Genomic DNA, 14,227 nt, shown 5'->3' with positions numbered 1-14,227 from the left:
CTTCTTTCAACGATTGCTCCTTTTTTGAAGCTGCTGAATAGCTACTGTCAGAACTTGGACTTGCTGAACAAGGAGGCTAAATTGCTGAAGATCAACAATAATTGATTGCTGTGGTAGGCATCAGGCGCTCCTTCTGTAGCGGAGGGAGAGGGATGCTGAGCTAGTGTCTTGACCATCTTTTTCATAAAAGAAATTAAAAAGCCCTCATTCTAGTGCCAATCATTGCTGTAAGGCTCAAAATCTGGAGTGGAGTGGATCGACTAGAGTGAAGCTGGGTTGGAGTGATCCTTGCGACTTGATGAAAATTCCAATCTGCAAAATCAGTCAAAAAATTGAGTGGGATCCTCCGATTCTTGACCCTCTGATGCTCAAGTCAGTTCGAGCCTTGAGAACAGGGATAGAAAAGAGTAGAAGAGCAAGAGAGATTGAGTGAAACTGGAGGAGAATTGGGTAGAAGTCAAGAATCTGACCTAATTTTCTACCAATAGAGTCTCCTCTAGTTTTAAAGAGCAGAACTTACCGATGGAGGATCTCTGGCCCTCTATTTATAGAGGAGTTGAGGAGGCCGTTTCAGAATTTGTTAGGCTGTTAGAAGAGTTTGTTAGACAGCTAGAGAGCCACCTATAAGTGAGCTGGTGTACAGCTGTGCATATGAGCTGGACATGAGATCGTGGCCAGCTATGGCTTGGTTGAGGAAACCATCGCGGACATTTGTAGAACGATTAAGTCCGTCATTATAATAGTTCACCTCGGAAGATGACTGAAGTAAAATAGAGATGTCATAACATTCATCCCGAATAGTAAGATATCGGGATTCAGGTCGGTAAACACCTGACCTAAATATTTTTTTATTAGCTGAGATGTCATCCGGACATAACGCAAGGACGTCCTTTATTCAGGTCGGTAAAAACCCAATCTAAATCTGCTAACGGTCAATTGGTCTGCTGGGACCTGGCACTTTCAAAGTGACGTCTTTTTGATTTCATATGATTATGCCATGTGTCTCGAGGCCGGTTTAATGCACCAAGAACTTCCATGCCCATATGATTCACATACTGGTTCTCCACTTGCTTCAGAATAATAATTTGCTTTGTTATATTCCATTTGTTAAACACATTCTAGTTATAGTTTTCTAGAATCTATTAATAGTTCAATAATTTGATTTTAGGTTGCAGGGTTTGGTGCCAGCAAAACCTTGCTCTTGCAGATCAATGCCACGTGGGCATCAACTGAATCCACTGCCAGATGAATGGAACTTATCCCTAAAACCTTTATCAAGGAAAAATGGTGGGAACTTTGAGAATAGCTACTATACTTGTAATAGGAGCATGGTCCACTCGTTATAAGGCTAGTAAGTTGGGAAGACAGGTACTTTCTTAGCATGAAAAGGATGTAAATTAAATATCTATTGCTAGAACTAACATGGTTTTTAAGAATAAAAATAGAAGGAAATGAAAAAGAAAAATTAAGTGCATGAAAAGTTTTACATGGTCTAGCTATTGCTTATATCAGAAAGAAATATACAACAGCTATAAACTATCTTCTAGTTACACGCAACCTTCCTCTCCATGCTTATCAAGAAATCTGCAGTCCAAAACCTTCCTGATCTTTAAGGGAACACACCAGGCATTAGAGGCAGTGTCACCGGGCAACATGAATTACAAGGAAAAAATTGATTATACCCTACTGGAAGTAACTGTCTGCCAGTAGAATTCATGACAGCTATCACAGCACCCTAAAATGGAGCACAACCATTTCTAGTAATTGCGAAAATACATCCCAGAAAACAATTAGATATCTGTACTGAACCCACAGATAACTACCTCTACATATCTTGATCCCTCTTCCTCAGTCGCAACACTCCTCCAAAATTAATCTCTTTCCATAGGGAGAAAAAGCATATTTAAGCTCCTGTGAACTATAAAGTAACATGATCCAATCTCCACCAACAGCAAGGAACTCGAAAGATAAACATTTTAGGGGGAAGTCATAATTTTATTCAATAGATCCTAACCTAGTATGCCATTAAAAATAAAATATCAAGCCATAATAAGTTACCGAACTACAAGGGTCCACCAATAAAAGGGAAGAACCCACCAAGAGTAAGAGAAATCCAAGAATAACCCATTAAAATTCTAAGTGTTGACTCAGAGACCCTGACCCTGAAAACTTCACCTGATTATCTCACCCAGATCAACAATAGAAGCGAACAAAAAAAAAAGAAGTAAAATCCTTATCAACTAAGCAGAATTGACAACAAGACACACCTAAATAGCTGAAACACTCAGAACCAAAACAATCCTGGATACAAAGATTAGAAAAAGAACAAGAAGAATTCAAAGAAAATAAATTCCGTTGAGGATCAAGAAACCACTATTCCTGTTAAAACAATAAAAAACAAACTGGAAAATATTCTAAATAACCTTATAACTCTAGTCCACACAAATGAAAAACCTACAAAACGCACACCCCCTCCCCAAAAAAAACCAAAATAATAATAATAATAATAATAATAATAATAATAATAATAATAATAATAATAAAGCATGATCCTCACAGAAATACCCATATAACTACCACAACTCCAAGGAAAAAACCCAACCTCAAAGAGAAAAAAGAGGACGCATTCACCTACCCAAGTACCAAAAGAAAGAGAAAACGACCAAAATTAAAGCGAAAAGAAGATGAAGTAGAAGAAGCCAACATACCCAAAGTCGAGGCTCCTCTTTTATCCCACGCTCTCTCTAGCTGCTCTTCTTTCTCTATATGTATTCCCTCCCTCTCCCTCTCTCTCTCTCAGCGAGGTGGGAGTTGGAGAGAAGGTGAGGAGCAAACGAGAGGCAGCGAAAAGGTAGGAATCGGGTCGGGATCCCCACCGGGGCTCTTCTGCTATTAATGTATCAAGGCCAGGGCCCGTCCGAAGAGAGGACTTGGGGCATGCCAATCCCCACCCGAAGATCCCCACGGACGGCCCTGATGTGATCTCCACCAAAACGCCCTGGCCTCTGTTGTCGCGACGCGTGGATGATCACGCTCCTTCTCAACGACCGCACTCCCGTCGCGTGCGGGATCCGGAGCGGCGGTTCACGGAATGGGAGGTCGAAGCTGGGACGCCACGTGGGCGGGCCTCGGAGGTTGCCACGTCTGTGGAGAATGTTTGCGAGCTGGTCGTTTTCGGTCGAAATAGACACGTGTCAAATAGGATGAAGTAGGAAAGGTTCAGTCGGGCGATTGGATCATCTGAGCCGGACAGCGTAACCACCGAGGGGGGTTTACTAAATCCGCGAGTTTGTTAATTATCGGCAAGGAAATGAAGGAATATTATAGGGTGGCGCCCACACTTGACGAGCAAACCACTAGCCGAAGAAACAAAAAAAAAAATCTGGTCGCAGCCAAATGCGATGAGCGGGTTAGACTCAGCGTGTGAGGCCCTGCTTGGTAGGCAGAAAATAGTAGAGGACAAGTGCCCAGTCGGATACTCGGATTGGGCCCGAAAGGTGACACATGGCCCAGTTATGGTGGCCCATCCCGCCATTGATCGACCCAAGTCAACTACAGGTTGGATTGCCAGTGTATCCACCGAAGCAAATTTCTGATTAACATATAAGTTAAAGTATAAAGGATTTTGGTAAAGTTTTTATAGGCTGGTGATGGCAGGATTATCAGCGTAGTAATCCTATCAGCGAGCACTGCTGGGAGCAGCACCCCCTTGGGAATTTTAAAATCCAGAAAGACAATTATAGACTCCTTTTTATGCAGGAATAATTGTAGATTGCTTCAACTTTTCATCCCCGCCATTTATAGAAAAAAATGATATGAATATTATCCATCAGAATCTTTTTCATATTCGAATCAATCAAAATATAAATATAAATTTAAAAATTCGACTAATATCCATATCTGTATTCATATCCATTAAAGAAAATGAATATAGATATGATAGACAACTATCCAATCCATATCCGAATATCTAAATCTACATATATCCTTATATAAATTTATATAATATTTATTAATTTTTTTAAAAAAATACAATCATATAAATATGTTATTAACTTGATTTATCATCATTTAGTAATATTTTTATTCTGTAGTTATAAAATTTAGTTGTGTAAGTTATATATTCATCTAGTATTCGAATTATATCTGTATCCATTAAAATAAATATGTATATAAATTTTTATATCCGAATAATATCGTATCCATATTTATATTTATCAAATAAAATAAATATGATATGAATATCTATATCTGATTCGTTTTCAACCCTAACGTCATTCGATATAATATTTAGCACCTACCGATGTTTACCGATATATCCTAAGATATTGGCCAATCTAATACCATATCAGCTAAGATTAAACAATAATACATTTAGTAAGTAAAATTTTAATTAATAAATATTTAAATTCATGTTTAAAGAGTGAATAATTTCAATTTTACCATAATGAACAAAATTTCATACTTAAACTAGTTGAAGATCCGCACGTTGCGCGGACCCTGATGTATAAAAATATTTTTTTTCAAATATAATCAAATTAAAAAATAAATATATCTAAATAATAAAATAATATTTATTAAATTTTAAATCACTTCATATTCGTAACTACCTATATAAATAAATTTTACTTATAAAAATATAATAATACTATACATTACTAACATAATTTAATGTGAAAAAATATTCTTTCAATGACACAACAAAATTTTTTGAAAAACTAATTAACAACATCTAATACTCCATCACAAAATATTATTTTATATATATATATATATATATATATAGACACACACAATGTCAAGAGATCAGCCAAGATCTCAGGGTATCTTGCTGTTTTAAATTTCCCAAGCCCGAGATAAACCGTCGCTGCTTCCAGCAAATTATAGAAAATGTATTACATTTTTTGTAAAATACATAGCACTTAAATTCATGAACATGTTTGGGAAAATCCAGCAGGATAGATCAGAGAGGGACGGAGATGGCGGGGGCTACAGGGCCCGATAATCAAAAGGATTAGGATTTTCCCACACAGACCATAATAGAGACAAGGATTCAGATTTGATAGTCATAAACAAAGCCATGTGATCCAACTACAAAAGTATCCCAGCCACAAGCAACTGCAAACTAAATTTTACTATTAAGGGCCCTGTGGGTGATCAAAACAGAGACAATAATCACGATGACCAATAAGATTTTAGGCACATCTGTAACACCAAGCATCAGTGATTACTGCTGCTGTCAATCGCTACTTAGTATCAAAAACATTTTACTCAACTGATCAGAATAACAACACGAGAATTGAGAACTTCACTTTGCTGCATGACTTTATAGAACTGATACGATGCTCATAAGCAAAACCTCTTGATCCAGTTCCCAGAGAATCCAAGCTGCAATAAACTTGACAAGTCCTGTATGAGCCTTTTCTTACATCTAACTCATGAAGCCATGGCAAACAAAAGAAGAAAATGCTGATCATGACGACTAGAAAAGTTTTAGATACATTTCAGTGATCCCGTTGCTGCCAATCACTACGTCCACTGCGAGTAGTTACCATCATCAAAATTTTACATGACTGAATTTATCAAAGCAAGAATGCCAAAATAATAACATTCACAGTAGTACATGAATTATAGAACTGAACATTGTTAGTTTCTTCAACTGGTATTCAGGTACTACAAAGAAATGTATAAATTCTGAAAGCTTATAACTTAGCAACACAATCATACACCTAAGCGCTTTCCTTTCAGACAGCTGACCAGTAAGATGCGGCCTCTTGTTAATAATGACATGATAATTTGCCTCGGACATTTTTTAACATGTGGTTTCTGCTTAGATTCATATAAGTTGAGCTCTTTTAAGGTCAGATACGACACTACGGTCTTCCTGGCCTCTTTCATTGTACAGCACCTGCAGATTATAAAGGAGCTTAGCAGCAGTTATTGTTACAACTAGGCAAGCAATGGCTTTCTCCTCCTGTCCAGAAATTACCTTATCAATGATACCATATTCAACTGCTTCGCTAGGACTGAAATATTTAGGACGTCTGATATCTTCCTCAATTTGTTCAGGAGGTTTTCCTATATGTTTAGAGTAAAGAGCAACCTAAACAAAGTAGCTCCAAGTCAGTTTCAACAATGGGACTGCAATGAACAGTTTTAAATAAGTTGCCTAAAATGTTGAGTAAGATGGTATTTCCCCTTTTCAGTTAGCTTTTATATATGTTTTTTTTGACTTAATCTGATTGTTTTGTGACAAACTAAGCAGATATCATCACCTACAACTCCTATAAGAACAGACATCAAATAGACAGGCTCATCCTGAAGAAAGTCAAATTTCAAAACAATTGGGGCGTCTAAACATGCAATCAATAATAAATTTATTACATTGGTCTTCTTTAAATTTGCTGAAAGTGTTTAGGAATTCGTTTCCAATTGTCAGCAAAATTTTTCATTGTACATTTGCAGTTTAAGGTTCAAAGGAATTTTTCCTTATAGTACATGTATCATATATTTGATATTTGTGAAATTTTGAAGGACAAAAGAAATCATTATAGAATTGTTTTATTCCAAATGTACTTTGTAAGCAGATCATTTTGCTAAATTGTAGATGCCATTTTCCATATTATACATCATAGGTTTGAACAGGAGATCATGTTCCATACTAGGTGTAGATATTCAGCAATTGGAACAATGATGTCCAAACCATTAAAAAATGCATTTCCTTTTACATTACTAAATACCATAACCAGAATTTGCATGGAAGCAACTGCTTCATAAACAAGAGAGAGAGTAGGAATTTTGGTTAATTTGCATGGAAGCTCCTGCTTCATAAACAAGAGAGAAAGTAGGAATTTTGGTTTTAATATATATCATGCAAAACACTTCACAAACATGTTTAGCATACAGAGGCCAATTCTATGCACACAAGCAAGGTGAACTAATTTCACTATCACAATAGCCAGAATATTTCCAAATGAATGCTATGATGGGATTAGTGTCCCACTTAGGCTCAGGCTACTAACATGGTATTCACCCAGTTCATGGAGAAAATAATTTAATGCATTAAGAACACAATTTGCTTTTCTCAAAACATATAAAAAGTACTGAAGAATGGTTACCAGTTCTGCCTTCACATTTTTTATTTCTTTTCTTGCAAGATCAACATCTGTTGCTTGGCCTTGAAACCTAGCAATTGGCTGTACATTGGACAAAAGATGGTCGTCATGTTAGAAATCCAATAAGCATATTTAACAAATTAACAAAAGGAACTAGCCTTAAGACAGAAAATGGGCATATAAGAATAAATTAAGCTGCATCAAAATAAATAGGCTTGAAACATAAAATTACGGACTATGGAAGAAGATATACCTGTTTTATCATTATTGTTGATGATGGTAAAGCAGCACGGTTTCCTTTAGCACCAGCAGCCAAAAGCAATGCTGCTTCTCCCCAAGCATTTCCAACACAAAGTGTGAAAATAGGTGGTTTAACGTACCTATATTTTGAAGAAAGACCAGGTTTCACTGATGTACCGACTTGACAACATAAAGTATGATTCTTAGTTATCTAGAGTGGGAGAAGGTGTAGCAATAAATTTAAGTAGGTAGGGAGTATGGAGGCATCACTCGGTTCAGCGAATTCTGAGGAGACGCAAGGGACACATCACATCTCATGCCATACCAGCGTGTGAACAATATGAGGGCATACAACAAAATTTGAAACCTTGCCAAATAATAATCTACTGAGACTGGAGCATACTCATTATCTCCTAACTCTTTTAAAACCATTTTAGTTGGCATATCCAAGGGTTCATGGAGATAGTGGGAGAGAGATAATGAGGAAAGGAGACATTGTTGAGTAAACTGAGAATAGGATTTGCAAATAGTGGAGTGTGGAAGTCACAAAGGACTCAAAATAGTAAATTAGTTATCTATGGCATTAAGAGGAAACCTTTAAATGCAAGGTGAAGACAATAATTTTAAGTTGTAAAATCCCTCTGAGATGAGAAATCCTCGTACAATTGCTAGAAATACAGATATTTTTTTTGGTAAATAAGTTCTCTTTTCTATGTTGACTTGGATGTCCCACAATGAGAAGGTGCTAACATTCTACCTTTCCTAGGACAGCATAATATGTGGCCTCATTTACTTTTTCAGTTGGCACATGGCAGGTTTGGATGTATCATTCTGTTTCTCTGTACCCTTATTTCCTTCCTGTATTACAACATTAACCCCCCACCCCTCCCCACCCAAACACGCACAAGCGCGCGCACACACACATGCACACCCTCAAAAAAGGGAAAAAGTCGCATTTATTGTGGTACATGGCAGAAAACCAGAGATGGCTTTCTATGAGAAAGCATTTCTCGAAAGACATTCTCAATAGGCAACAATCACCATGTAGAAAAAAAAGGAGCATCATGAGCCAAAAAAAAGTTCTGGAATATAACCTCATAACATCATAAATTGCAAAAGCCTCTGTTTCATAACCCAATTTCTCTCCACCCTGTAAGAGCAAATAAAAGATTCTCTCTCAAATGTAAGCAAAACTAAATTTCAGAAATATGGAATATTGCAAGCAACATTAAGAAAAAAAAAAGATAAAACATAATGCAAAGAAAATCATAAAAAAAAGAATGTGCAGCTTTAAATAATTGAAAACATCAGCTACAAGACTATATAAGAGGCCACTGTTCTTTTTTTTTTTTTTTTTGCTTCAGTTACAAAGTCCACTGCTCTTCAATTGGTGCATTAAACATCCATATTACCTGACCTGGGAATATAGAGTAAGGGGACAAAAAGGTTAAGGAAAAGTTAGCTCTGTTACAGATTAAATGACTTAAAAATTACAAAGAAGTCTATTACTTAAAAATTACAAAGAAGTCCATGAGATAGCAATCCATAATCAAAAGCATACTTTTGCCTCTCTTCAATAAGAAATTTCTACAAGGTACAGGTCAAGAATGGAGAGTGTCCTGTTCATTCTACATCTTCCCTAGCAATAATGAATCACTAATTAATTTAGTTTAACCAAAGAGAGAACTTTCCCAAGTTGAGAAAGGGCAGAAAACAATTCTCCTAGGACCCAAATATGAGATATTTTAACTATAAATGTAGATTTTTTTTTCTTCTTTATGAATTTGGAAAGAAGATAGTTTACAGAATGGCTACGGGCATCTCACAAGTCATATCTTTTTTGCAAACAGGAACAGGCATCACACCAGTTTTTTGAGCAGGATTACAACACCATCATACCATTAGGATAAAAAAGGATTGTATTATATATTCGTTATATCAAGTGAAGAAGCAATTCTATGATGAGATAATACATACATTATTTTCCCACAGCCTCAACAATAACAAGATATTTTTTTTAGATGACAAACCATCCTCAGGTAAGCTGAAATGTGATTTGGATGGTATGCCTGAATTGACCAAAGGTCGGCCTGGATCTGGATTTACTATCAGAAATTTGACTGGTCAGATTAGGCAGCTAACTGCTAGGGATTCTGTCAGAATTATGTGATCTTTGTTAGTCCTTTATGAAAGTATCAAATGCCTGCACAAGTATGCTGGGTCCAAGTCTAACTGGGTGGAAGGTGACCTAAGTTGTTATTAAAAGAACCGGAGGATCATCAGCTATAGGGGATGGAAGCTTATCCCTTGAAAACATAATATCACCTCCCTCATCCCTTCTGCAGTTCAGAATATGCCATATCTACCAAAAAGTGAGTTAACCAGCTAACTTTGCTAGTGGCTGTAACCTTACAGCGCAGCAAGTGCCCTCTGCTGCCAGATAGGAAATCTAAGAAATGACAGCATAATAGAATGGTAATACTAAGTATGTAAATCAAAAACTCGTCTAGACAAATTAATTTGGTCCTATACTTAATATACTACTTATCAACAAAAAATTACTGAAATCAGAAACATTTTTTTAGGGATAAAATACAAATAATGACTACAAAGCATTAGGCTGTCTGATCTGGAAACTCAAGGTGCCCAGGTTGAACAGTGTTTCTTCAACAGCATAGACCAGCAATAGGGAGAAGAAATATGATATAAGCATGAGCATGTAATCGGACCATTATGACTCAGCTGAAGAGCGATGGCTACCTTTGCAAGTTGCACCACTAACTGATTGCTTGATATTTCTAAATAGCCTCAGTCTTCCATCAATAAAATGAAATTTACATTCACATCATCTGAATGTTACTCTTGTTCTAAACTCTAAATCATGTCAACACTGCACAGTCATATATAAAAAAATTTGGATGAAATCTTAAAGCAGCTACTGCAGGGGTATTAGTTTCTAGGTTCCAAAAATAGGGGAAAAGGGTAAAAAAGTGTAGCAAGCCATCTTCTCTTTAACAGCTCATGCACAATAGTCCATCCTGATGCTACAACTAATGTTTGGAGCAGGAAAAGAAACAATTTCTGAATGCAGGATATTTACAATTTCACCAACTTATATATAATACTTTGGACATTTATACTGCAGTGTCAACAAGTGCAAATTCTGAAACAAAGTTTCACATGACACCAGGTATGCTATAGTTCCTAAAGCAAGTTCAGTGAATTTTGTAAACTTATATCTGCAAAACGATGAACACAGTCACACACTGCTCATCTATCTGACAGCAGCAATTTCTGATGTGTCATATAAGATATAATCAATGTCAGAGTCTCCTTTGATAGTTTTAGAATGTGAAATGAATAAAAGTTTCTAATTGTATATTTTCAAAGTGAACTACTTGAGATGTATTATGATATTGAAGAGGAAAAGAACATGACCTTCGTTGTGCCGGTGGAATTTATATATAGGTAAATTGGCTTTTCTGCATCCTCATATTGAAGATAAAGGAATTCTGCTAGCATCAACTCTGTCACTGATGGAACAAGAGACATACCCAAGTATACGATTCTATTTTTGTACAAATAAGAAGCTAGATCTGGAGGTGGTTGCTCCCATGCACTTCCTCTCAAGAAAGGGATGACCTGTTGACAGATAAACACTAACCATGAAGAAACTATAACCAACCAATCAACTATAGTCGGCCAATCATTAGTTGTTACATGAAACCTTGATCATAGTTAATTTGATGCTGAAACAACAATGATATAACAGTTGCTACGAATGAACTGGATAGTGTTTGATACCAAGTTATGATGGTCCAACAGTCGAGAACTACCCTACTCCAGTGTCAAAACGAACAACTTATTTAATCCTATGTTCATCATGTGTTAAAGCCTATCAAATTAAGAAACCCCATCAAGCCTAGGAAATATGATCTAGTCCCCAATGATTGAGGTGCCAATGCATATCAGTCTATCATGCAAATATCATAATCTGTCAGCTAGATATGGGCACAATGCAGCAGTTTGTATGCTGTAAATAGCACATTAGTCTATGCCAGCCACAGTGGTCCACAACAATGTTGTGAAAGGTTGCTATAAGGGGCCTAGGCAGTGTTGGCTATGTGCTTGGGCAACTCCAATGCATAAGAGCCCGCTAGCTTTAGGGGCCCCGGGCAGCAAAGCCATCCAGTCATGTAGATTAGCATCTAGGCAGTCGTTTGGGTGCCAAGAGCCACTTGGTGCTTTTGTAGCCAGTTTGGCAGTCACCCACTACTTATGACAGTGATGATATGTTATCCTTTTGCCACAGTTGCATTCCCTAGAAACTGGATTCTAAATGGTATCCAAAACAGGACTAAGTGGAGTATGTATCGATTAACTTGTGGATGTATGCTCTCTTCTTTACTAAACACACCATCTCAATACTCTTTAGATAATGTTAAGAGAAATATATAAACTAAAAGTATCAGCCTATGTGTCCAAATACTCGATTGATTAAGAGATCAAAAACACCCATTATACACTCCTTCCATCTCATACCAATCATGTACTGCTTTCCCTGTTTAGATGGTTAATGTATTAATGGGATGCTAAGCACCTTACCGTGGGATCATTCCATAACTTTTACATGCTACTGTTTGGAAACTTAGGGTTACATATGTAGAACGGTGATTACAATGTGTTTTTACGTGAAATGAATTATTATGTTAACCTCACATTAAGCCCCTGTCTAGGATCAATGCTTAGAACCGACTTGTATATGGTGCATTAAATTGATTAATTGAAATATGAACTCAAGTTCCAGTTTTCAAAGCTCGCATTATCATCACTCCCAAGGATACAATATCGTGCATCAACGAGAATAGAGAAGCACCAAAAGATGTTTCTTTATGCAAGCAGGTGTCAGTTATAATGCCTAAAAGACATTCCTTTGTGCAAAACAAGCTCAAACACGAAATATCAAAAAGCCAGAACTTTAATAAAATAAAAGAAATTAAAAACAATTAGAGCTTCATTTTGAAAAGCCATCCACAGTACAATCCAAAACCCCAGAAACGAAGGAAAAATAAAAAGGAGAACGCAGAACGCCACTGTGCGTAGATTACCATGGTAACGACGCCCCTCTTGCCTCGGCTGCCGGATGAAGACGGGCTTAGCGAGGGGATCCTCAACTTCTTACCGGAGAAGTCACCAGAGACGCTTCCTCCGACGAAAGAAGCGACAAAGGCGCTGCTAAAAGAGGATACCCTCGGAGAGACTCCGGGAGCAGGGGTGAAGGCGGCCTTGAATCGGACCCTGGTACCCCGAGAGTGGGTGGGAGGAGAGGAGAGTATCTGCGCGTCCAGAGAGAAGCGCGAGGGGCAGAAACCCACCCCCATGGCTGGCCGAGTGGGAGTGACCGCCGGGCGCGGTGGCGGAGAAGGGTTTTATTAGCGTGAGAGAGGAATTCGGGCTGGAAGGGAGCCGATAGGCCCCAAAACTCTGCGTTGCAGAGATTTATACATCCCTTGATGGCCACCACGTCATTCGACCGCGGAGACGGACGGTCGGGAGAGGGTGAAGGGTGACAAGTGATGGCGTGGTGAAAATGGATTGGGTGAGCGCCAGGCAATATTAACCGCGGGCGTTGGCACGTGCGTTATCGTGCCAGAATCCAAAGGTGCTGAATCTAATATATATATATATATATATATATATATATATATATATATATATATATATATATATATATATAAATATAAAATAGAAATCTCTAAATGGAGAAGTTTTCATTTGACACGTGGAGTTTTCAGGAGAAAGGAGGGAGCCGCATTGAAGAAAAATCATTGCCCAAGCTTCTCTATTCAACCGCTTGTGTTGAGAAAGGAAGAGAGAGCCATGTGGCCGCGACAGCTCCAACGCCCTCCATAGCCATGACTCATCGAAAGCGTAGGATTTTCGACGACCACACGCATCCCAGCCCCTCTCGCTCTGTCGCGGCATGCCGCATCTGTAATACCCGATCCATTTGGGCCTTGGACCAAGCCAAAAAAAAAAAAAAAAAGAACGATGAAGAAGACTCCAGAGAGTCTTCTTCCATCGATTCCCTTGGAGAGAAGTCGAATCTGGGAAGAATTCGACCTCCTCTCCACTCTATAAAATGCTCCCTTCCCCCCAAGACCCTCCACCGGCCTTCCTCCCTCCCATTCTTTTGATTTCTTCTGTTGAAGCCGTGACCTCTCGTACTCATGCTCGTCAGAAATTGGAGCCGACGACGCTGCTGAAGCTTGAGGTAAGCCCTTCTCCTCCTTTCTCTCTTCCTTCCCCATCTTCCTATGGCTTATGCATCTTCGCCGGCCGTCGGGTTCATCGAAAAATCTACAAAACCATAAGGCTCTGTTTTTGCTCTATTTGATCGAGCCTTTTCTTCTTTGATTCCGGCCACTAGCGCTGCTGCCCGTGGTACCGCACCCCTGTAGCGTGACCCCCACCTCCCTAACTTTCTTCTCCAAAGGTCATGGCCGTCGGTGATCGGCCAATGACCGAAAAAATTCAAAAAAAAGGGGCGGGTCCCCTATTTTTTGTTGTTTTTTTTAGTCTCTGCCAGTCGAGCCTTGCCGCTGACCATCCTTGGCTCCACCGTCGCCTCCACCTGCTGTCGGACATCCAACTATGCTGCCACCCTTCATCGGAGCTCGAGCCACTGAGCCCCTCCCCTCAGTTCGTCCTCTGTTCGGTCGGGAAGAGAAAGAAGAAAAGAAAAAGAAAGAAAGAAGAAGAAGAAAAGGAAAAAGAAAAGAAAAGAAAAAGAAAAAGAAGAAAAAGAAAAAGAAAAGGAAAGAAAAGAAAATGAGAGTGAGTTTTTCTCTCTCCTCTCTCTACTTTCTCTT

At 38.3% G+C, this 14,227-nt stretch overlaps 2 protein-coding genes across 3 annotated transcripts in view; both read right to left on the bottom strand.

The window, feature by feature from the left end:
- LOC105047205 (uncharacterized) overlaps positions 1 to 2,903 on the bottom strand; it is a 32,392-nt gene extending 29,489 nt beyond the window's left edge. The window contains exon 1 of the mRNA XM_073259200.1: positions 2,709 to 2,903. The gene's annotated coding sequence lies outside the window, so the exon portion shown is untranslated. The remainder of the gene's footprint in view (positions 1 to 2,708) is intronic.
- Positions 2,904 to 5,399: 2,496 nt separating this feature from the next.
- LOC105047206 (ATP-dependent Clp protease proteolytic subunit-related protein 4, chloroplastic) lies at positions 5,400 to 12,834 on the bottom strand. Of its 2 annotated transcripts, XM_010926025.4 has the most exons (7): positions 12,464 to 12,833; positions 10,794 to 10,997; positions 8,450 to 8,505; positions 7,369 to 7,495; positions 7,119 to 7,196; positions 5,990 to 6,103; positions 5,629 to 5,908 (listed from the first exon to the last, which is right to left on the bottom strand). In XM_010926025.4, exons 1-7 carry the CDS (start codon positions 12,734 to 12,736, stop codon positions 5,837 to 5,839), a joined length of 924 nt encoding a protein of 307 aa, XP_010924327.2. In that variant the 5' UTR covers positions 12,737 to 12,833; the 3' UTR covers positions 5,629 to 5,836. The 2 variants fall into 2 exon arrangements, with proteins under 2 accessions (XP_010924329.2, XP_010924327.2); XM_010926027.4 differs by lacking the exons at positions 5,629 to 5,908; positions 5,990 to 6,103 and adding an exon at positions 5,400 to 5,538 and having other exon boundaries at positions 12,464 to 12,834.
- Between the last annotated feature and the right edge of the window lie 1,393 nt (positions 12,835 to 14,227).

Source organism: Elaeis guineensis, chromosome 6 (assembly GCF_000442705.2).
Source record: "Elaeis guineensis isolate ETL-2024a chromosome 6, EG11, whole genome shotgun sequence".
Lineage (NCBI taxonomy): Eukaryota > Viridiplantae > Streptophyta > Magnoliopsida > Arecales > Arecaceae > Elaeis > Elaeis guineensis.
This window is presented reverse-complemented; position numbering and strand designations above follow the sequence as displayed.